Source organism: Fusarium redolens (genome assembly GCF_020744475.1).
Source record: "Fusarium redolens strain MPI-CAGE-AT-0023 chromosome Unknown BKA55scaffold_28, whole genome shotgun sequence".
NCBI classification, from domain to species: domain Eukaryota; kingdom Fungi; phylum Ascomycota; class Sordariomycetes; order Hypocreales; family Nectriaceae; genus Fusarium; species Fusarium redolens.
This window is the reverse complement of record NW_025763691.1, coordinates 24130-47095: the sequence shown is the minus strand read 5'-3', so window position 1 is coordinate 47095 and position 22966 is coordinate 24130. Positions and strand designations below refer to the sequence as shown.

The window sequence follows — 22966 nt, the reverse complement described above, 5'->3', positions numbered from 1 at the left end:
TTAATAACTTAAGTTAGATAGTATTACTGCTATTAATAGTTATTAAGGCTAAGGGGCTAAAAAAGAGGAAAAGAGATAATAATAAAGTAAATAAAAATAAAAAAGATTTAAAAAGTAGCTATATTTTAAAGATAAAGACTCTATTTAGGAGTAAGTATAAAAATACTAAATTCTAATAGCTTATATACCTATTAAGGCTCTAACTTCTATATAAAGCCTAAGAAAGAACTAATAATTAGATATAAAGTATATATAAAACCTTTATATTATTTTTATATAAAGTAAACTAAATTAAAAAGTAAAAGAGAATTATCTACTAATCTTTTATAATTAAGCTAATATAATAAGGATAATAAAACATTTTTAATATTAAGACCTATTAGCTAGCCCTAAGGTTTTTAAAAAACTGCTATTTTTTAATAAATAGCTATCTATTAACTATAATAGGCTACTAGAGGTTATAGCTAGATAATATTGCATTAAGGCGCTTAAGGCATATATATAGGAGATAGGCACTAATAAGGAAGAGCTATAATAGACCTGCAAATTCTATAATAAAGGTAAGTTTTATTATTAGCTATATAACTAAACCCCTTCTTAATAAGAAGTCTAAACCTAGTATTCTAATTTAGCTAATTATAATATATATATATAAATAAATACCTTATTATTATACTTAAATCTTAAACTTTAAGTTAACTAATAGGATTTAGGCATAGCTAATAGTTATAGCTAGGTTTAGATATAAGTTATTATAATATTAAGCTAAGACCTTAAACTATTTAGTAAGATAGCTATTTAAGTTAAAGATTAGATAATTAATATCTTATAATTAAGCAGTAATAAACAGTTTCCTACCTTCTATCTAGCTATAATATAGAGAAATAAAAAATAAAGGGAAATAGCTATATACTAGTATAAGATAGTTATTAATTAAGCTACTATTAAAATCTTAATATAGGACTAGATAATTAGTTATAGAATTAATAATATAAGTAAAATAAAACTAATAATAATTAACCTTATTAACTAATAAAAGCTATATATATAATACTAGTTTATAATATTTTATAATATATTATAAATACTATCTTAACTTCTTAGTAATATTACTAATAAAGTAAAGCTAGTAAATTAAAGGAAGATATTAGAGTTCCTTAGCCTAACTTATATAAATAATTAAATCTAAATACTTTTCTACCTGCCTTTATTATTATTATTATTATTATTATTATTAGCTATAACTTAAAGCATTAAATATTAACCTGGCTTCCTTATTATAATAAATAATATAAGATATAAAGAGATTTATAGTAAGATTTTTATAACCTCTTAGCTATAGTTTACTAATATCTACTTTCTTATAAGCCTAAATAAAGATAATAGAAAGGTATTATTTTAGGTTATAAACTATATTATTACTTAGCTAAATATTACTTTTATAATAATCTCTAATTAATATTATAATAATAAGCTGCCTTTATAAGCTAATATAATAGTAATATTAAACTATTACTTTAATTAAGATATCTATAAGGCTAAAAAGAGACTTAGTATCTTTATATAAAAGCTATATTATTATTATAGCTTAATACCTAAGGCAGCTTTTATATTCTTATAATATAAAGTCCTTAATTTTATCCTCTAATATCTTAGCAATTTTAAAAGTCTATTAGTTAAGCTATATTTAAAGCAAGTACCTAGGCAGGTTAATAGTACTTAATATATAAAGTACTTTAGTATAATAGTTAGGGTTTTTAAATAAGTAAACTAATTTATACTAGGTTTTATATTTGCAGAGTTATAAGCCACTATATTAAGTAATAGTAAAGTATTATATCTCTTAATAGTTAATAATACAGTTTAGGCTTTTTAAGGTAAAGAAGTCTTATTAATAGCTAGTAAGCTAAGTTCTATTTACTATTAAATAAATATATATATATAATATAAAAGTTTATAGTATTATAAGTTAGGCTTATAATAAGTTATAAGTTAATATTATAAGCTATATTTATAAGGCTTATAAGTATTATAAGGTTTTCTTATAAGTTATTATATAATTAGTAAGATTATTAGTAAGTTATAGATAATATAAGTACTTCCCCTTATTTAATTATAATATAATCTCCTTCCCTTTATTAATCTTATCCTTAAGACCTATATATCTGCCCTTCTTTTTATGTTATCTTAATATATATTAACTTAGACTTGTAATTATTTATATAAGGTTATTAATATTATATTAAAGTCTAAAGCCACTTATAATTATTAAGTATAAGCTATTTTAATTAAAAATACTAGTTTTCTTATTATATTATATAATTACTATAAACCCTAAGGTTTAAAGTATTAGGCTAAAGAAGGCTATTTTAAGTATATATAATATACTTATTATAGTTATTAATATAATAGTAAGGGTATTTTAATTCTTAAAGGTTTATTACTTATTTTCTATTTTTTCTTTTATATATTAAGTCTAATTCTTTTATAGCTAATTATTTTATTATAGAGGGATATTATTTAAAATATAAAAAAAAGGTAATTAAAACTAAATTATTATAATTATAATAGTAAGTAAATAAGTATTTAAGTTATTTAATATATCTTTATTATTAGAAATAATAGTTATAAAAGTATAATAATAAGATACTTTATTATAATATTAAGATTATAGATAATCTTAAGGTTTTAAATAACGCAGAGTCTTTTATTACTATTAAAGCTTAATTATTAGAAGCTGCTAATATTATTAATTAAAGTAATGTTTTTTCTATTAATATTAATAGAAATTCTTTAGAAGTTGTTAGGCATTAGTAAGGTATTTAGCTGGTTTTTATATATTTTTATTTTTTAAGTAGTTTTTCTATTTAACTAAATATTCCTTCTTGCCGTTTTCCTTATATATTTTCCTAATTACCTTTACTTTATAAGTTTCCAATTCTTTAATTTGTTTTAGTATATTACTAATCTTAACCTATATTATATTAGCTATTAATTTAAGTAATATAATATAAAAGATTAAATAAAGCCTAACTTTTAGTAATAGGTTTAATTTATAGTTATTTTTTAATATTTTTATTTTTATTTTATATAGCCTAATATATTTATAATCTAATTTATAATTTAGTTATTTTATTATAATGTTTTTTATAGCTAAGTAAATTATATCTCCTTTTAAGAAGGTTAGTTTATTAAACCTTTTTATATTATAATATTTTTTTATTTAATTTCTAATAAATTCTAGTTTTTTCCTTAATTCTTTATATAAGGCTTTTAAGTCCTTACTTTTAATTATAGTAGCTAGGTTAACTGTTTTTAGTTCTTGCATTATATAATATAAGTCTAAAGTAAATTTAAAGTTTATTATTAAGGGTATTATTACTATACTTTTATTATATATTATATTATAGGCAAGTTAGGCACTTAATAACTTTTCTACCTAATTATTTTATTTATAGTTAATATAGTATTATAAGTATTATTTTAATATTTAATTTATTTATTTAGTTTATCTCTTTATTTATAGTTTAAATACTATTAATAATTAATAGTTTAATCCTATATATATTATAAGTACTTACTAAAACTTGCTTATAAATATAGTTCCTCTATTTATTAGGATTTTATATAATAACTTATATTTTCTAATTATCTTATTATAAAAGATATATATAAGTTATTTTATATTTATATTTTCTCTATAAGATATATAATAAGAGAATTTAATAAATTAATTTATTATAACTAAAATACTATTATAAAAGATTCTAATTAAAGGTTTTTTTAATAAAGGTAATTTAATTATAAAGTCTATTATAATTAAACTTTATAATCTTTTTATTATTTCTAATAGTTATAATAGCCTATAAGGCTTATATCTTTATATTTTAGTTTTTATATATAAGTTATATTATTTAATAACCTTTTTTATTATTTTCTTAATTCTTTCTTAATTATAATATATTTAAATATATTTTAAAATCTTTATAATATCTTAATAATTATATAGGGGATATTAGTATATATCTTATATTAGCTTTTTTTTAAATTATTTAGATACCTATAGCTTATTATTATAAGTAAGTATCTCTGCTTTACTTCTAATAAGGTCTTAGATATTATATTTTATAGTAGTGTTTTAGATTTTTCCTAATTATTCTTCTTAAGTTATAGGTTTATTATTATTTATAAGTATTATAACCCTAGCAGTTCTATTACATATACCCTATATTTTCTTTTAATTACTATAATCCCTACTAAAGACAATTAGCATTAAGACTTTATAATTAGAGCTAATTTATTATAATTAGCACTAATTTACTTAAATTACTACTAATCCCTTAATAACCTTACTAATTACTTAAAGATACCTTTAGTATATAAATTATATTTATTAGCACTTTTATAAAACTTAGCTTATTAGCTATTAATAAAGTATCTTTATATTAATAAGCCTAGTATATATTATTTAATTATTAAGAGATATAATACTTTATAATACTTAGTATTATGCCTTATATAATCTATAAATATAAACTTAATATAAACTAGTTTACCTATTTAGAAAACCTAATTATTATATATTAATAGCTTTTATTTAAATTATATTATATAATGCTAAGTAATATTAATATATTAATTCTTATTACTTTAATCTAGCCTTCTAACTTAAGATATGCCTAGTATTACCTGTAATAAAAGACGCCCCCTAACTTAGAAAATATCCTTATAAAAACTAATTATAAAAATAAAGAAGAAATTACCCTTACTTACTTAAGTACTTATAAAGGGGAAGTAGTAAAACTTAAATATAAGTTTAGATAGCTTGGCTAGTAATATAATAACCTCTTAGAGATTGTAAAGAATAACTTTAATATAGCTAAGAATAAAATTAAAAACCTAGAAAAGAAGGTAGTTAACCTTATTAAGATTATAAAGGCATTTAAAAAGGAAGTAGAAAATAGTTAGAAACTTTATAAGGAGTATATTAAATATATTATAGCCCTTATAATAACTAGAAAAGACTTTAAAGAAATCCTTTAACTTTACTAGCCTAAATTATTTAATAGTAATATTAATAAACTTTAAGGATTCCTTACTAGCCTTTAAAGCTATTAGATATATTATTTTATTTAGTTTATTACTAATAAATTAAGAATTTAATATAATATAAGATTTTTTAAAAATAAAGTATTATAATTAATAAAACTTATTATTTAAGACTATATTAGTAAATTATATAAAGAATAATAAGAAATAATAAAATATATTTATAAAAAATATAAAAACTTTAAATTAAAACTTAAAAATACTTTTAAAGTAATAAATAAAAAATATATTATAGAAATAAAAGTATAATAACTTAAATAGAGAGGATTTACTATAGACTATCTAGCTAAATACTGCTATTAAGTAGCTAAGCTAAACTAGGGCAAGGAAGCTTATATAATATAGGTATATTTAAGACTAAAGTTAGAAGTTAAGGATATAATAGTAAATATTAGACCTAAATTAAAAAACCTAAATAAATTAGTAAATATTATTATAGAAATTAATAATTAGTAATATAAGTAATACTAAAAGAAATAAGTAAAAAGGCATAAAGGATTATATAACTTATAATAAAATACTAATAAATAACAGAATGGAGGCCGGCTGAGGCTTTAGTGCTTTGTCAAAATGTGAGGAGTATTAAGCCAATAATATTGCGTGTTCTAGGGGGGATGCCCAAAGTTATTTGGGCACCTAGGTGCCCATGTATTGGTCGCCGTTACAGCCTGGTCGTTTAGTTAGAAGCTCGAACCAATGGAAGAAGGGCTTGGACCGGACGGTACCCTAGTAAGCTCCACAATAGCGTCTAAACATTAAACAAGTTAAGTCTCGCTTTCCTCAAAAAGCTAACCAAATGAAGTGGCCACGCGGATATAGATGTTGGATAACCAGACAATAGAAACAGAATTGCGTTGCGCACAGCCTAGACTTTATTACACGACATAGCATGAATTCAAGATACGATATATACAATATTGAGGGGTCACTTGGTCCATTCAAAAGACTCATGTATTCTTCGTTACCGAGCTCACTTTTCCACCGTGATTGCTTGTCGCGATCGTTGTTTGCTCTTACCCTAGACTGCCGCATTCGATCTGGCGGCCCTGAAATAACAAGCGCTGGGATGATCTCATATTTGCTTTTTCCTCATAAGCTTGCGAACTTTCTTAGCAGGCGCTTCCGTCCCTCCGAACCTACATCTCTATTGATCCTGTCACTTTCACTGAAAGTGGACGTTTCGCATTGTCATTGGCTGATAATCCCTGTATTTACCCGCATTTCACTTTTACTTGAAAGTGGGTTCTCAATATATGTGCTCCGAGCAAAGTTTAAGCCAAAGTGGTGATCCCGCTATTTCATTGGTTGACTTTGCATTTTTCATTGAAAAGTTTCGACTTCAAGCTATTCGAATGACCTGAACGCGTTTCGGGTGATAATTCTTAAGTAGGAACAGAATACTTAGGCCCCAACGCTCTGTAAGAGTTCCTATACCTTATGAGATGACAATCCGATAACTATCACCCTCCCTAACCTATAGCTAATTATAACAAATATCGATTTTTTACCCACTCAGACTAGACACTAAATGTAATATAAAACTTATTATTATTATATAAATATATATATTATAGTCTTTAGACTTAACTTATTTATATTTTTATAAGACCTTCTAGCTTATTATAAATATATTTATCTTAGAAGTTACTAACCTTATTATTAGCCCTAAGCTTTATAGCTAATTAGAATTTAGCAGTTAAGATATAGCCGTTTTTAAATATATAGGGCCATTACTTAGCTAATTATAAATTTCGTAGTTAAGATCTATCTATTTTTAGAAGCATATTGCCGCTAATTTATATAAGGCCTAGCGCAGTATTCTAAAAAGCTAGGCTAAAAGGGAAACCTATTAGTTATCCCTTAATATCTATATAAGTTTTCTTATTAGCTATATTATTATATAAGTTAAAATATTAAAATATAAATCTACCTAGGCTAATACTTTACTCTTTATATTATAAGAGAGTAGATATTTATATTATAGGTATACTAACTATAGCTAATTTAGCCTGCTATATAAAAGGTATTTTTATAGGCTAGGGTATTAATTAGTATATACTGCTATAGTAACTATAAAATAAAATAATTATAAAGGTATTAAGAAACAATCTCTAGTATTAATATAAAGTAACTCTTATTACCTTATATAATAATATATATTAAAATTAATATAAAGAGACTATTAAAATATAAATAATTATATAAATATATAATAGCTAAGGATAAAGTAATAGTAAATACTTAATATAAATAGAATAAATAGCAGAAAGTAATAGCTAGAGATAGAGGCTTACCTTATAGTAATTTTTATAATTTATACTATCCTATCTAGCATTTAGATAACTTATAAAGCAGTGCATTTATATAGCTATAAACTAAAATATTAGTAACTTTCTGCCTCTACCTAGTCTTTTACTTTAACTTATTACTAAAGGGGTATTCCCTAACTATAATAAGCCTTTTAAATTACTATTAATTATATCCTTACTATCCCTACTTATAGTAAATCCTTAACTACCTAAAGATATTAATAAATAGAATATACCTAATATTAAAACTTTTACTTTTATAAAAGATTTAGTAGTTATTTTAAATTGCTAGGGTCTTAACCTAGTTTAAGATATTATCTTTAATATAACCTTAAAGACCTCTTTAAAAGTAGGGGATAGCAAGCCAGATCTACTTAAGTATCTTATATAAATGCTAGCAGAATAACTTATTAAATTTTAAGGATACTATAATAAGTGCTACTAGGTAGCTAAATATAATTATATAAAAGATATTAATAAATATATTAGCCTTATTATATACCTAAACTTTATACCTAAATTAGGTCTTAATATCCTTAATTATAAGACTATTATATACTAGAAAGATAATTTAGCTAGAAAACTAAGCCTTAAATTTAGAAGATAGCTCTTTTATAGTATTAACTTTAGAGAGGAGGTATTATATATCTACTTAAATAAAGATAAGTAGGTTTTAAATAATATTAGGGTTACCTTTAATATTAATAGCATTATAGCCTTTTTAAATAACCTTATTATTATTAAAAAGGGAATTTACTAATCTTTTACCTAAATAACTATATCTAATCTTTAATTTAATCTTTACCTTTACTTAATACTTATTATATTCCTTAATATAAATAGAAAACAATATTAAGTCTACTAGCCTATATACTAGATTCCTTACTATATATTTAATTATATTATTAGATTTAAGGATATATCTTTATATCTTCTATTCCCTAACCTATATTAAGAAAAGTAAAAGTATAGTAAACTTAAAGATAAAGACTTTTAATTATAAATAAATAGTATTTTACTTCCTATAATATATTAATATTATAATATAGCCTATATCTAGTATTATCTATTAAGCTATAACTATAATTATTATAATTTTATTACTTATAGAATAAAGGGACTTTTTTAATATATATATCTAGTAATATAAAAATAATAATTAGTATATTATTTACTACTAAAAATACTAGTAGATATTTAGGCTAATATTACTATTACTATTTAAGAACTAGGATTCTAATAGTTTTAGGATATTATTATTCTCCTTTAAGTAAAGAACCTAAAGGTTTTTATAAAAGATATTATATAAGAAAAGATAATATTATAATTTAAATAATATTAAACTAGTATAATTAATAATAGCTATACTATAATAAACCTCTATTTTAATATTAGGAAAGAAACTTGCCCTTAGCAGCTATCTTAAGTTATACCTTAAAGCTAACTAGTAGCTAGTATTATTAACAATCTACTATAAAAATAAGTAGAAATACTACTTTACTGGCAATATTACTTAGAATTATATACCTTCTAGGTTAGTAATAAGTATATTAATAATAAAGGGATTTAAAAATAAGTCTTTTATCTATTTAATATACTTTAAGATACTAGGAGTCTTATTATAAAGACTAGAAAGCGCTCTCCACACCAAGCTATTAGTCTTTTATATTCTTAATTTTACTTTAGTATTAAGAAAGTATTTATTATAGGAAATATATATTTATTTATAAATATAGCTATTAAAATGCTTGCCCTTAATAAAAAGCTAAGAAAGATATAAAACCTTATTAAAGGTAATCTTAATTACTAGCTAACTATATTAATTAAGGCATACCTATATATAAAGCTTTAATATTACTCTATTATATTAGGATTTATATAAAAGTCTTTTAATATTTAAGAAAAGTATTATATTTTAAAGGAACTTTTTTATATTATTAAAACTAAATAAAATCTAAAGAGCTATATAATAAGTGCCTTATTATACTTATTAATAATAGTTTCTTATATTATAGTTTTATAATTAGTATTTTCCTTATATAAGTATAGTATAATATTAATAAGTTTTATATAGAGTTTAAGATAGTATATAGCTTTTAAAATCTATATTTTATAACTTAAAAATATATAAGAATTATATTTATATTTCTTTATTATTTCTAATTCTTATATATAGGCAGATTAATATAAAAGGTTAGTAGCTACTAATAAGATATATAATAGTAACTTAGTATAGGTTAGCTAAATAGACTTTATTACTATAAAGGACTTAGATTTAAGCTTATTATAAAGAGGTATAATTATACTTAATTTCTTAATAAGATTAACTAAAATATACTTACTTTCTACTAACCTTATATACCTTATATAATATTTAATAACCTATTTATATAAAATATATATTATACTTAATATTACTGAGTTTAAGATATATAAATTAACTTTATTTAAGTAAATAAGGCCTATTAGTAAATACTTAAGTTTAGTACTATTCCTAGGTGCCTTAACCTTATAGAAAATTACCTTTAAGAGCTATATCTATATACCTTTTATAAAAATATTTTTTTTTATATTAAGTTAGCTTTAAAGCCAAAATATTAAGAATTTATATTATTAAAAGAGATTCCTTTATATTATAATAGTATTAATAATGCTATATTAAAGGATTACTAGTTACTTTAGCTTATATAAGGAAATTAACAAGTAATAAAGGATATTTATATTTTATTTACTTAGCTTTAGAAATTAAAGGATAACTATTTTAAATAATAAAGATAAAATAAAAAGCTATATTATATACTATTTTAATAGAGTTTTTATATTATTAAAACTATATAAGGTAAGGCTAATATATAAAAATAGTAATAAAACTTAAAAAGGTTATTTCTTAAAAGCTATTAGATTTTCCTTTATTTATATAGCTAGGGATTTATATATAAGGATAAAGAAGAAAATTAGTTTATTTAATAGCCTAATATATATTAAGGACTTATTAAATACTATATTAAGTCCTAATAGGCTAGGACTCTTATATATTTACTATTAGTATTTAATATTATTCTTTATCTTATTAATAGCTAGTAATTAGTAATTACTCTATTTTCTAAGGGCTATATGCCTTATATTATATAGCCTAAATAGGAGTTAATTTAAATATTTAAGAATAAGCTTTATATTAAACTAGTTTATCTTTAAAAGTAAGTATTAGCTAGGCTAACCTAAAACCCTTTTTTAGTCTTTATATTTAAATTAAATAACTCCCCTAAGAGATATTATTATTTAAAGAAATAGTGCTTAATAAAGTAGATAGAAGTTATTAAAATATTTAAGGAATATAATAGAGTTAAGAAATATATATAGTTTTTAAAGAAGGAGTTAAAAACTTATAAATATCTTTAATATAGTTAATTAAAATAATATAAAAAGCAGTATTAAAATTATATTATAATTTAATTAAATACAAATTTAAGTTTAGTCTTAAGGGATAAAGAAGCTAAGGCTATCTTAAATAAGGAGAGCCTAGTTATTATATAAAAGAAGTAGGCATAGGTTATATATAATATAAAAACTTAAGTATATAAGCTTATTAAAGTATTTAAGTAAAGATATCTATAATAAGAGAAGTCTTATAACCCTGTTTTAAGAGAGCTAAATTGCTACCTAGAGAAAGTTAAATTATATTTAGATTAATAGTAAATATAAATAAGATAGTTATAGGCATATAAAGAAAGAACTTACCTAATACCTTATTATTAAAGCTGCTTAGTTATTATTATATTACTATAAGTAATATAAAAAAAAAAGTAACTATTAAATAAACCTTATATTATAGGATATATTATAATACTTTAAAAATAAAATATATAACTAGCCTACCTTATTATATATATATAATATAAAATATTTTATTTATCTTTAATTTACCTACTAACTATAGTTTATGGCAAACTACTAGTAAAAAAGGGTCCTTAAGTTAGCTAACCCTAAGCTAACTCCAAGCTCCCTTAGAATTAACCCCAAGCTTAAACCCCCCCAAGCTTAATAACCCCAGGTTAAGATAAAATAAGGATTAATAGCATTACTACTAGTAATAATAAAAAGTAAAATAAGGTAAAATTAGAGTTTAAACTAGAAATATTAATTAATTAATTTATTTACTTACCTATCTCTTTTTTACCTATTTATATAAATATACTAGTTTAATTAGTTAATTAGTTAATTAATTAAATTAATTAATTAAATTAATACTATTAGTCTTTAACCTTAATAGTAATTATAATAATTATAATAATAATACTAAGGCAAGAGGAGGCTAGGTTATTTAATTATATAAAGAGCTTAATATTTTTATTTACCTCCTCTACCTAGTAACTATTAAGCCTAGCCTAAATTAAGTTAAGTATTATTATTATAATTACTATAAGATAGCTAGGAGATAATTACAGGAGGTTATTGCATTTACTGCCTCTTTCTTTATATTGGGCTCCTAGCTGCAGGCACTTTAAGACCTAGCTAATAAGGATATAGAGCTGCTAGCCAATAGGAGCTTACTAATTATAAGGCTGGAGATATATATAGGCTTCAGCTATAAGAGCTGCTAGTACCTAACCTATAATTAATCTAACTATAATAGGTATTGGATACTCTTTAAATATTATAAAGAAGGTAATAATAAAGATAATAATAATAAGGATAATAAGGGCAAAAGGGATATATAATAATATAACTAAGAGCTAGTTATATTTTAATTACTTTATAAAGCCTCTTATTTAAGATATTAAATTATTAAGGTAGCTTAAACCTGCTATAAATACTATAAAAGTAATTAAAGTAATAAGTATAATAATAGTAATAATAATAGTAATAAGAGTAGCTTAAGAGAGGGCTCTAGTAGTATTAGTATTAGTATTAGTATTAATTCTAGGCTATTAAAGCTTATTAAAAGCTATAAGAAGGAGCTTAAAAAGGCCGCTGCTAAACAGAGGAGGAAGGTTAAGGCGCTAAGTAATATTAATTAGGAGTCCTAGTAGGTGCAGTTTATAAAGTAGGCGGCATATCTGCAGGGTAAGGATAAGCTTGCGCTTTACCAAGCCAGTCTATCGCCGATACTAAAGACAAGTGAGCTAAAGCTTTAGAAGCAGGAGGCCCGAGATGCCAACGCGAGGCTGCGAGCGTTAACCGAAAGCTTCTGCCGTGAGCTGGCACGAGGGTTAGAGCGTCTCGATAGGGTGCCGGATGAGACGCTGAAGTGGCTCGGGAGCATCGACGCAACGAAGCCGGTTACGAAGCCGTTTGGGCATAAGCAGGAGGCGGAGACGATGATGGGACTAACTGGGAGATAAAGGACCAGCTTGATTTGTATGGACGTGATAGGCTGGCTTTGGATAAAGAGATCAGTACTGGGCACAAGATGGACAGTGGCAGAGAGTACACAGCGACCATTGGGTCATTACACGACTTTCCTCACCTCACGCATCTGAGCATCGGCATCATGCCACGTCTCGGAGAATACGATGGGTGGAAACCACCCTTTAGATCAAAGGAACCGCCCTACCGACTTGAAAAACCAGCAACTTTTCGACTGGTAGATATGTTGCCGCCTTCTCTAGAGTATCTATGCTTGTATGGGTATGCGCGGGGTGAAAGTCTAGATGTTGACGAGCATATTGATGAGCTTTTGGCTAAGAGGGATGAGAAGTTGCCGAACTTGAAGGTTGTTAAGGGTATTGATGAGCGTGTGAGGGATATAAAGGATATTCTTTATGATATGGCCGTGGCGGAGGTTGATGAGGATGAACTTGATGTGCGAGGGGAAGGATTCGAGTCTGGATGGAAGAAGGTGGAAGAGCCAAAGCAGAACTAAGAGGTAGAGGACAAATGCTAGCTGTTACTTATATTGTAGAATAATTAATTCTATATTCTAAGCGGTTTATATATAAATGGCTTCATTGCAATGCTTCATCAGCTTTCGCTAAGTGGGGTTACTCAAAGTCCGCGGTAACGAAGCTAGGATCTGCAACTTGTTGAGGAGTAACGAAGAGGAAGGTTGACATATTAAAGCTTGAAAATATACTTAATGCCGACGCGCAGACAGGCACAGGACATTCCTGTTGTCAGACTCTGCTGATTTCTTGTGATATCGGCGATAGGTTCGCTTGTTTGAACATATTGGGAATCTAGTGGCATTCGGAATTCCGATCTGACTGGTCAGACGATCGATAGCGCATGGTAATATTTTGTGCCTCACCATTAGAGTGCAACTCACCAAAGCTCGTCAAAACGACCATATATCGCCTGTATTTCCATGTTCCCTGTAAGCCCGACGTATATTATCACATCGAGATTGCGAAAATTATACTTAACTTACATACTGACCAAGGACCGCAAAGATACCACTATATGACCATCGTGTATGACACGCATCTCTATTTTAAGCTCAATGCATTCACCCGCGTCGTTTAAGCGTCAGAGTAATATATTTAGAGGCTTTCAGGGTGAATGAAATTCTTCTGATCTTCTATGTAGGGATTGAGGATAAGCTTCAAAATTCCGCGCTGGTAGAATGAAATGAAGCGACCTTGTGAAAAGGGTTATTATTAGCGACCTGTGCTAAGTAGGGGCCTACACGCCTTGACATTTTGAATAGAAGCGACCTTAAGTACATCTGAGCTTTGAAGTCTTTTGAAATTTAAGTTGACTCTTGCATATTTCTCCTAGCTTTTTATATGCTTCGCGAAGGGGCTTGTAGGCGAGTTTCTCATCCCCGCGGATAGCGAGCTCGAGAAACTCGATCGCAACACGGCATCGAAGTTCTGTAAGGCAGCGTCAGCATGAAATGAATCAAAGATGATCCACAAATACAAAGTATTACCATCACCTGGGTCATGACCAGGAGTAAGCAGAATTGGCTCATGGTGACAATTGCTTCCTGGATCTGCTATGCCTTCCCAGACAGCGCTTCCAAAGAGATAAGCAGCCCGACCATCGCGTTCACCCGCGCGTTTCTTGAGATTTTCGATTTGGAGTGTGGATAGCTGGCACTCAGCAGGTACTTGTTTTCCTTGATCACATCATCGAGCAGTTGGAAAACCTGCTCATTTATCCCGTCATCTGACATGTTTTGAAGCTGTTGTTGGATCGGAGGTGCCTGCAGGATTTCGATCAGCCTATCCTTGACAGCCATTGCCGACGGTCGTTGTCTAGGATCCTTGCTGCAGCATCTTCGCACGAGACTTGCAACTTTAGCATAGACTGGGTCGCTTTGATCAGAATCCCAAGGAAGAGTACCGGCCTTAATTGATTCCCCAATCTCAGTTACTTGATCGCCTTGCAGAACCTCTTTGTTTATGCTGAAAGGCGGCTTTCGGGAGATACATTGCCATATCAGGACTCCAAGACTGGATACGGTTTAAAAAGGTTAGTCGTTAAAGGGAAGGCGAAGCGGGATCATACCTCCAGATGTCTGTCTGTATTGTATGCTGCCGAATTTGTTGCTTTTCTGGAGCTTTATATCGAGCATCGTACTTTTCTCCGCCCGTTATCTCATTCATCTGTCAAACCATCAAATCAGTGGTTTTCATCAATAGGAGCGTTATAAGTAAAATTATGCTCCAAAAGTCTCTGGACACCCCACCCTGTAGCAACTCAATCCATTTAATAGAAATAACTTTACTTATATAGAATTAAATTAAATAAAGGTTAATAATAATAAAAAGTATATTATTTTAAAGCCCTGATTTGTCTCTTTAATATTTTATATACTATCCCTAGGCGCGAATGCAGGCGTTAATTTGTTAGGGAAGTGAGTTAATTAGGCAGTTAATCTGATCTAGTGTAATTACTGCCTACGCCAACTTAATATATTTAATTAACTTTGCTCTATTAATATTGTTATTTTTTAAGAGATCTAATTAGGGAAACATCTTTTTAATATTTAGCTTTAATTATTTCTATATATGCTTAATTAGGTTTAAATCAGGGCTATAAGCAGGCCAGTTAATCCAGGATATACCGTAATCTAACAGCTAGTTTATTATAGACTCTGATATGTAAATACGGGCGTTATATTATTGAAATTAACGAAATCTCTTATATATAGGAAGTAAACCTTCTGTTAAAGCCTATTAATAACTTAAAGAAGTATATCCTCTTTTTCTAGCAATCTAATTGCAGATTATAATAATAATATTAGATTTTCTTCCTCTTTAAATTGCTCCTTAAACTATAATTAATAATTAAGACTTTTTATAAATTATTATATTTACTAATTCCTTTATAAACTTCTTATAAGGCTTATAAAATACCTAACCTTATTTATAATTAGGTTATAATTAAACTAATAATTTATTACTAAAAATAGTCTAAAGGCATTATTAGTTAAGTAAAAGATTTCTAAGCAGTATCTATCTGCAAACTTTAAATTAATAAACCTCTAATAATTTATTTAAATCTTCTTTCTAAGCTTAATACTATAAAAGTTATTAATAAGTAGTTTCTTTAAATAGTAGTATCCTTTATATAGCCTTTTATTTATAATTATAATAAAGTTATATAACTTAGTATATTATTATTTATAAGATATAATTACTTAAAAAGTTAATAAGCTTTTTATATATAATATAATAGTTATATTTTAATAAAATTAATATATACTAAATCTGCTAAATTATAAGTTTTTAGGGATATCTAGATCTTGGTTTATTATCTAGAGTTTATAGAGTTTTCTAGTATTGAACAATATTCGCGATTATTTAAGGCGAATATCTTGCCTCGCGAGCGACAGCTCGGTATGACTTCCCGCTCTCTATAGCTTGCATAATAAGAGCTTTAACTGTATTTGTGAATTTATAGTTTCTTTGGCGCTTTGCGCATAATATGGATAAAATTCTATCCATTTCCGATAAGAATTGCCGAAGTTTTGGCTGTATTTGCAGTTAGTGGTTAGTCTGATTTTATCTGGTGGGTTGTACGTTGGCGGGGCAGCGTCCAGAGACTTTTAGACACTAATTTTAGCTACCATCCTGGCTCGATCGATCTCCGTCAAGTACGGTACCAACTGCGAGTTCTCGGTTACCAACAGAACCGTTTGATCTGTCAGGCTTTTGAGAAGGATCTCCACTGAGTGCAGGTAAGTCATCGTTGTTGCAACATCAGCGGCCACCTTGACTCTATCCATGACCTCCTCTAGACACCCCTTATCTGAGAGCGCGCTAGCTAGAGATGGAGAGCCTCGAAGGTTTTGGAACACAAGCCAACGCATTCCATTATACCTTGTGATACCGTAGAATGGATGAACCAGACAACGTGCTGAGAGCTTGCTGTAAATTGCTATATGCCTTGGACCCTTTTCTCCTACGCGCATTAAGCTCTCCTTGACTTTAGGACAAACGATGGACACTGAATGAGAGTCTGAGACTTGGAGTGTCCCAATGAGCTCTTCTGATGTTTCAGTGGTGATCTGGAGACGCGCGTCGCCATCTTCAAAGTCCACGACTGCATCATCGGTCGCACCTATACCTTCTTGATTGTTCTTGATGTCCTCAAGGATGCTGAGCTTATCCAGAACCTCAGCATGATACTGGTCCGTTCGATCAAGTTGCAGTCGACTTTCGTCCAGCAACTTGAGAACATCTTCTTTCGAGTCAAGCTTTTCTTCTATTAGCTAGTCATAAATACTAGGCGTCAAGATGAACAGACTGTGTTCTCAGCCGTCAAGTAAGTAGTCCAGACCAAAAGACTTTTTTCAACTCTGAGTAAACTGTCGCGCCAGAAGACTTCTAAAGCTTTGTTGGTCTTGGAATTTTGGCTGTTAATGATGCAGTTTTCAGCACCATCGAGTACAACACAGAGTTTTGGGAATACTTTGCTGTCGATTATGGATGTTGGCCTCTTTTGCAGTATGTCCCTCAACAGACAAACGATGTCACCAATTTCTTTACACTGGTTGTCTAATTCCCTCGCTCGGCCAATAATCCGCTCGAGCCTGTCAAAAACATCAGTGGCTCCGTTGTAAGCAGCGAGAGCCAAATCGGCCATTGTAGCTTTCGAGGTAATTTCTTCAGATCCGCGAAGTAGGTGGCGATACGTACGTGGGGGTTTGCCGGAGGAGTTGATTCTTGGAAATCAGGCTCTGGGAACTGTGCTTATCAGGTCTTAAAAACCAGGCTCTGAGCCCCATCCAGTCAGAATGGTTTCATTATGTCTTTCAAGCCATGCCACGCGTTTCACTACCATTGGACGCCACTGCCTCAGCGTCACATTACCTTGTATGTTGGTCACCTTCTATGACTGAGCTGTGGGCGGCAGTCCGAAAACTGGTGATTTCCACCAAACCCATCATATCTTCGCCCAAATCTATAACCCATCAGTTCAAATTTATCAATTTACATCTTACAATGTCGCCTTATGCTGAGACTACAGCGTATATCGTCCCCTTGATGGACTTCGAAAGGAGTCTAGTCATGGAAGTCCAGGCATACGTTGGTAAAGAAGGGACCATAAACCAGAGCAGTGACTTGAGGTCTTTTGAGATCTGGAAATGGAGCCAGCTCTTGCAAGACCTCTTGAGACATTACCTTGACACTGAAGAGGATGTTTTACGTTTTGAGGCTGGCGGTAGCCGTTCTCGGGCATATGAAGCATGTTTCTTTGGGCTTGAGAATGACGGCCACTTTGTAAAGCATCGTGCTCGAATGATGCAAATTCGAAACTCGAACGTCACCTTTGTCGATGACTTGGCTGAGAAGCCGTCTTTATTAATCAGAGCAGTCCCTGATCCGAATGATCAAGGATATTGGAGGACTTTAGACAGTATCGTTGACGAATTCGGCCGGCCATGGGATACTCCCGATGAATTTGATCTCCATCGCGGAAAGTTTGACATCTTCTCTTTGATCCGCATATATTTCCTTCATAGTCTGTCACCTCTCAGTGCTACTATGATTAGTGATAGTGTCACCAACCACGATGTCTTTCTTGAACACTATACTGTTAGTCCTAACCAGAAGACCGGCCATGGCGATAAATTCCAGGCTCAAAATGCTTTCATCCATCGAATAATCAAGAAAGCTAAGAAGCCTGCAAACATACTCTCAGATGAAGAGCTCATTGTACGTCTTCGACTATTTTCTGTAGACAAAGGCTAATTCCCCACAGGCGCGTATTTTGAATCCCACTGAGAAGGAAGCCCAGGCGAGCAAAGATATAGTACTTAGTACCCTATCCATTGCGCCTGTGTTAAATGTCTGATTGTTATGTAGGGCTCTATGCTTTCATTTGCTGCTGCGACCAGGCAATACCCTGATCCGAGAACGTATCTGAGCTATATAACATGGGAGGATTTGAATCACACATTCAAGACAAGTCTGGAGGACGTCCTTCTGGGACCTGACAGGTATCCAATTAATGAACAAGTCATTGTTGGATGGGTGACTTGGAAGCCACCTCGTGATGGATTCGCTTGTAACCACCACCTAAATGTTGAGGATGAAACTTTTGCATACACATTGAGGACTGGTTGGAATCTTCCTGGCCACAGTGTTAGCGGCAAAATAGTCTTCTCGCTGACTCGACTCGAACATAGCAAGCTTATCTCAGAGCTGGATAGGTACTAGTCTACCTGGGTAAGCCAAAGGCTTAACTAGCCTGTTCTTCGTTATGATGCTAACATTTTCCCTAGAATGACTGTGCAATAACAAGAAGTCCCACCGGTGAAGTTTTAGTTCTAGAGACAGTACCCGGCTTACGATTCAGAGGTAGAGCAGCTAGATTTGATCATGCTACTGCTGTAGCCCATCTTAGGAACATGATCGAATCTTATGCCTCGGAAACGCTGGATCGAACCTATGTCAAAGAACTACTTGGACTAGAGCCTGGATACAAACCACTGTTCGAAAACTCACTAAGAGTCATTCATGCAGAGCAACTATCCCCAGTTGATTGGAACCGTCCTATCGGGTCAGGACGCAATGGCAGAGTCTATGCATCAGCTTGGCAACATCCAGGGGGGGTTCTTTCGACGTCAATGCCTTGCCAAATTGAGGTTGTTTTGAAAGAGATCACGCCAAATGACTGTCAGGTTTCTTGTTCGTTATAGAAGTTTATGAAAGAGGTCTGTTTTCACGGTAACCAGCCACTGTTTGTACGAAAGTATTGCTGACCAGCTATTCTTAGTTGGATTCAACCTACGCAGCCCTTGGCTCACAGCCAATGTGCTGTGTCAAGTTTTTTGGGATCACCCAAATGAGCCTTCTGCTAGATGAGAACCCTAGGCTGCTCTTTGTGTTTGAGCGTGCCACTCGTGGCCATGTTGAGCCATTCCTACTATGGCATTTATCGCCCCTTAGATTCTATGACTCTTGGAGAGCACTAGCAGATTGCTTCGTTTCTGTCGCAACTGGCCTAGCATTCATTCATAAACATGGAGTCGTCCACAGGTATGCTGACCAACATGAGCAGCTTTCTAAGATTCACAAGCTAATCTTTGTAAATAGGAATTTACACTTGGAAAATATCCTTGTTATGGACGAATTATACCCAAACGATGTTGAAATTCCTCACGCGTTCAATTACCTCATCAGTGACCTCGGTGAAGGGAAACAGCTGACTCAACAACTAACAAGCCTGATGAGTGGCGAGACTGCTTTTGCTAGCTATGGTGCCATTGACTTTCGAGCACCTGAACAATTACAGGGCCTACCCAACATAGACGCCTTCGCAGCTGAAGTCTTTACTTTCGGCGTTGTGGCATGCAAACTTCTGAACTGCAGATCCCTCGTGAGTTCAGTCGAAATACCAAGCCATATCAGAGACAGTGCATCAGAAGACATAGCTGAATTTAATCATAAAAAGACTGAGAAGAAGGAGCTTCAAGACGGGCATATCGTTCCGCGAGCAATTCGTAGGGTCATATCACGCTGCCTATCGCGCAGAGGCGTTGACCGACCCGACATGAACCATATTTTGAATGAGTTGGAAGACATTACGTCAGATTTCACAGAAGACAACATGGACGGACAAGCAGGGCGAACTGTGGACTGGTGTTATTGGGATTGGGAGGCAACCTTCCGTGCTGCACTGAGTGACGGCGATTCTGACTTGAACTCAGATTCTTCCGAAAGTTCTCGATCTTCCGACTAAAGAACAAAGTGTCGAAGGGTCATGCCAGGTCCCATTCACTAAGTAGCTATAATACTAGCTATTAATTTTTTATTAAATAGTTATAATTTTACTTTAAATCTCATATATATAAATGGCTTTACTGTAATGCTTCATAGCAGCTTCAGCTCGCCATGTCTACCGTCCACAAACGGATACGCAGTCCATGCTATTATTGGTCAAAAAGCTCGGAACAGCCTCACTGCGTGATCGTCATTGCAGGATGCCGATCCACGCCTTGTGTGTCACTGAAACGAACTGGGTTCCTTTCATCAATCTGCCACGGCAAATTATCTTCTCGTCAAAGCCAGCTACTCGCCCGCTCGACTCGATAGTCACCATCTACCACATGCAATCCTTCCTTCGGTACAACCCCACATATGCCTCTACCAACCACTCGCCACCACGTCAAAACGGGCTGCCGAACCTGCAAGTGCGTTACCCTGCCTCCGCAGGTAAACTTGGTACTAACCACTTATAAAGGGCCTGAAAGATCAAATGCGACGAATCTAAGCCCTCATGTAAGCGCTATATATCGTCACGCCGCGTCTGTGGCGGTTATCAAGGCATAGCTAGCCTGATATGCTACCGCCCAAACCAAATATCTGCATATAATTAGAAAGAAGGCAGAGCGTTCCAGTTCTTTACAGAAATAGTTAGGCCGGTCCTCTCGGGTTTTACTAACTCTTACTTTTAGATATATCTAGTTATATAGTTTAGCTACTTTAAGCCTACTATACGCCATGCTGTTTTATTAATTAGCTTGCTTTATAAAGAATTTACTAGAGGCTCTTATATTACTTAGTAGGTCTATAGTAGTACCTTTGCTATTAATTACTATAATGCAGCTATAAAGCATATTAAGTCTACTAGTAATAAGCAAATAATACTAATTCTCTATATATTCCTTATTTATATTAAGTATTTATAAAGAGATTTTAATACTGCTTTATAGCACTATTATTATAGTATTATAATTCTTAATAACTCTTTGCATCTAGAATGGATATATTAGTATCTTATTCTTATATTTAGATATTTAAGCATAATGCCATTTTTCTTTAGCGGTGGCGAACTACCAACATGTCTTCTGTAGCTTATTAGATTCGAGATACCAATGCCTTTAGAGTTTAGTAATGCTTGAGAAGCGTAGATAGTGATTAATGAATTGATGATTTGGATAATAGGGTGCCTATATAATAGTAATGATAATAGGATTGCGCTGGCTTTATTATTAGAAGACTAGGATTATAAGATGAATTACCTTAAGTGTGTACTTCCCTTATCTATAACTGCAGATAAATATGCTATATATAAAATGCGATTTAAGTATAAAATAGCTAGAATTTACATCTAATAGCAAAAGTTATATATAGAAATATAGTGGGATTAGCATCTTAATATTTTTTGCAATACTGTAAAATTAGCAGAAGAAGCTTTCCTCCTTTTAACAGCACTAGACCACCAATGCATACCACAATCAAGCTTTAGCTTTAAAATAAGTTAGTTATTAATGCTATTCTTTATTATCCTTAAGTATCGAGACCTGAAAATTTATTATATGGCATTATCCTGGATGGCGCAGCTTAGACTGGCTAAAGAAGGCTTGTTTGACGTAGGGACTCTGTATAGAGTTGGAAGATGTCTTATTGAGCTGGAACACGATACATCACTTAATGATGCCGAGGAACTTGAAAATGATGCTATACCGCCGGAGGAGAAACGCTATTTCGCTATCCTGATAAATCACGAGTTGGAAGTCATCTCCGAGAAGGATGGCACAGTCAGTTACAGAAGACAGGTCAAGTTCCTCAGAAAAGACATAGAGGATAATATAATTGCCCGAGAGGAATATATCTATGATGGTAAGCCTCGTGGATGCAGCGTTAAGATTCCGTCAATGAGGTGTGTATATCGCCTGTAGGATGATATATCTTTGGAGTGTAACAAGCTAGATTATTCACTTTGAACTGCATTACGTGTTCCTTACCATATGTGTCGGCCGTGATTCTCTTAAAGCTAGATCCAATCCGCTAGACGGTTTAGGATAGGCCTTTGTATTTCCCGGACGCTCGACTGTGGGAATATCCCGAGAGTCTTCTAAGCTCAAGTATAAGTTGCATGATATTTCAACAATGGAGTCTCGATATCGACCACTGAAGTCGATTGAGATTTGGACCTTTCTGTCAACAACTATCTGACTTGTCAACACTCTCATTTTCCATGTCTTCTGCCATTTTGTTCCTCAGTTCTCTCAGCTATTTACTCCTGCTCAGATTAAGACCATCACCGCACAAGGTGTCGCTGTACTGCAACATTCTTGAATGGACTTTGCGGTTTTAAGGGATAAAGTCCTTACCTTAGCTACGAAACTGGATCTGAATTTACCGATC

The 22966-nt window shown here is 30.7% G+C and overlaps 4 protein-coding genes across 4 annotated transcripts; 3 read left to right on the top strand and 1 right to left on the bottom strand.

Annotated features, from left to right (window-relative positions):
- Positions 1 to 12828: 12828 nt before the first annotated feature.
- Positions 12829 to 13281, top strand: BKA55DRAFT_546200 (uncharacterized protein; the record flags this gene model as incomplete). Its single annotated transcript, XM_046190889.1, has 1 exon — positions 12829 to 13281. The coding sequence occupies one exon, from the start codon at positions 12829 to 12831 to the stop codon at positions 13279 to 13281; it is 453 nt and encodes a 150-aa protein (XP_046042016.1).
- A 739-nt stretch (positions 13282 to 14020) lies between these two features.
- On the bottom strand, positions 14021 to 16944 carry BKA55DRAFT_216448 (kinase-like domain-containing protein). The gene is made up of 4 exons (XM_046185199.1): positions 16435 to 16944; positions 14871 to 14968; positions 14290 to 14815; positions 14021 to 14230 (listed from the first exon to the last, which is right to left on the bottom strand). The coding sequence occupies exons 1-3, from the start codon at positions 16777 to 16779 to the stop codon at positions 14356 to 14358; spliced, it is 903 nt and encodes a 300-aa protein (XP_046042015.1). The 5' UTR covers positions 16780 to 16944; the 3' UTR covers positions 14021 to 14230; positions 14290 to 14355.
- Positions 16945 to 19114: 2170 nt separating this feature from the next.
- BKA55DRAFT_216434 (kinase-like domain-containing protein) lies at positions 19115 to 20659 on the top strand. The gene is made up of 3 exons (XM_046185198.1): positions 19115 to 19527; positions 19590 to 19852; positions 19910 to 20659. The coding sequence occupies exons 1-3, from the start codon at positions 19519 to 19521 to the stop codon at positions 20553 to 20555; spliced, it is 918 nt and encodes a 305-aa protein (XP_046042014.1). The 5' UTR covers positions 19115 to 19518; the 3' UTR covers positions 20556 to 20659.
- Positions 20660 to 22080: 1421 nt separating this feature from the next.
- BKA55DRAFT_528160 (uncharacterized protein) lies at positions 22081 to 22497 on the top strand (the record flags this gene model as incomplete). Its single annotated transcript, XM_046188976.1, has 1 exon — positions 22081 to 22497. A coding segment is annotated over one exon (417 nt), but the record flags the coding sequence as incomplete, so codon positions are not given.
- Between the last annotated feature and the right edge of the window lie 469 nt (positions 22498 to 22966).

What these genes read in the sequence shown, in the direction of transcription:
- BKA55DRAFT_216448 (XM_046185199.1), bottom strand. Translation starts at nt 16,779, where the DNA reads ATGCGCGTAGGAGAAAAGGGTCCAAGGCATATAGCAATTTACAGCAAG. An exon ending in AGATCGATCGAGCCAGGATG is followed by an intron (nt 14,969 to 16,434) that starts GTAGCTAAAATT and finishes ATGGTTTGACAG; the next exon opens with ATGAATGAGATAACGGGCGG. An exon ending in ATACAGACAGACATCTGGAG is followed by an intron (nt 14,816 to 14,870) that starts GTATGATCCCGC and finishes AACCGTATCCAG; the next exon opens with TCTTGGAGTCCTGATATGGC.
- BKA55DRAFT_216434 (XM_046185198.1), top strand. An exon ending in AAACATGGAGTCGTCCACAG is followed by an intron (nt 19,853 to 19,909) that starts GTATGCTGACCA and finishes CTTTGTAAATAG; the next exon opens with GAATTTACACTTGGAAAATA.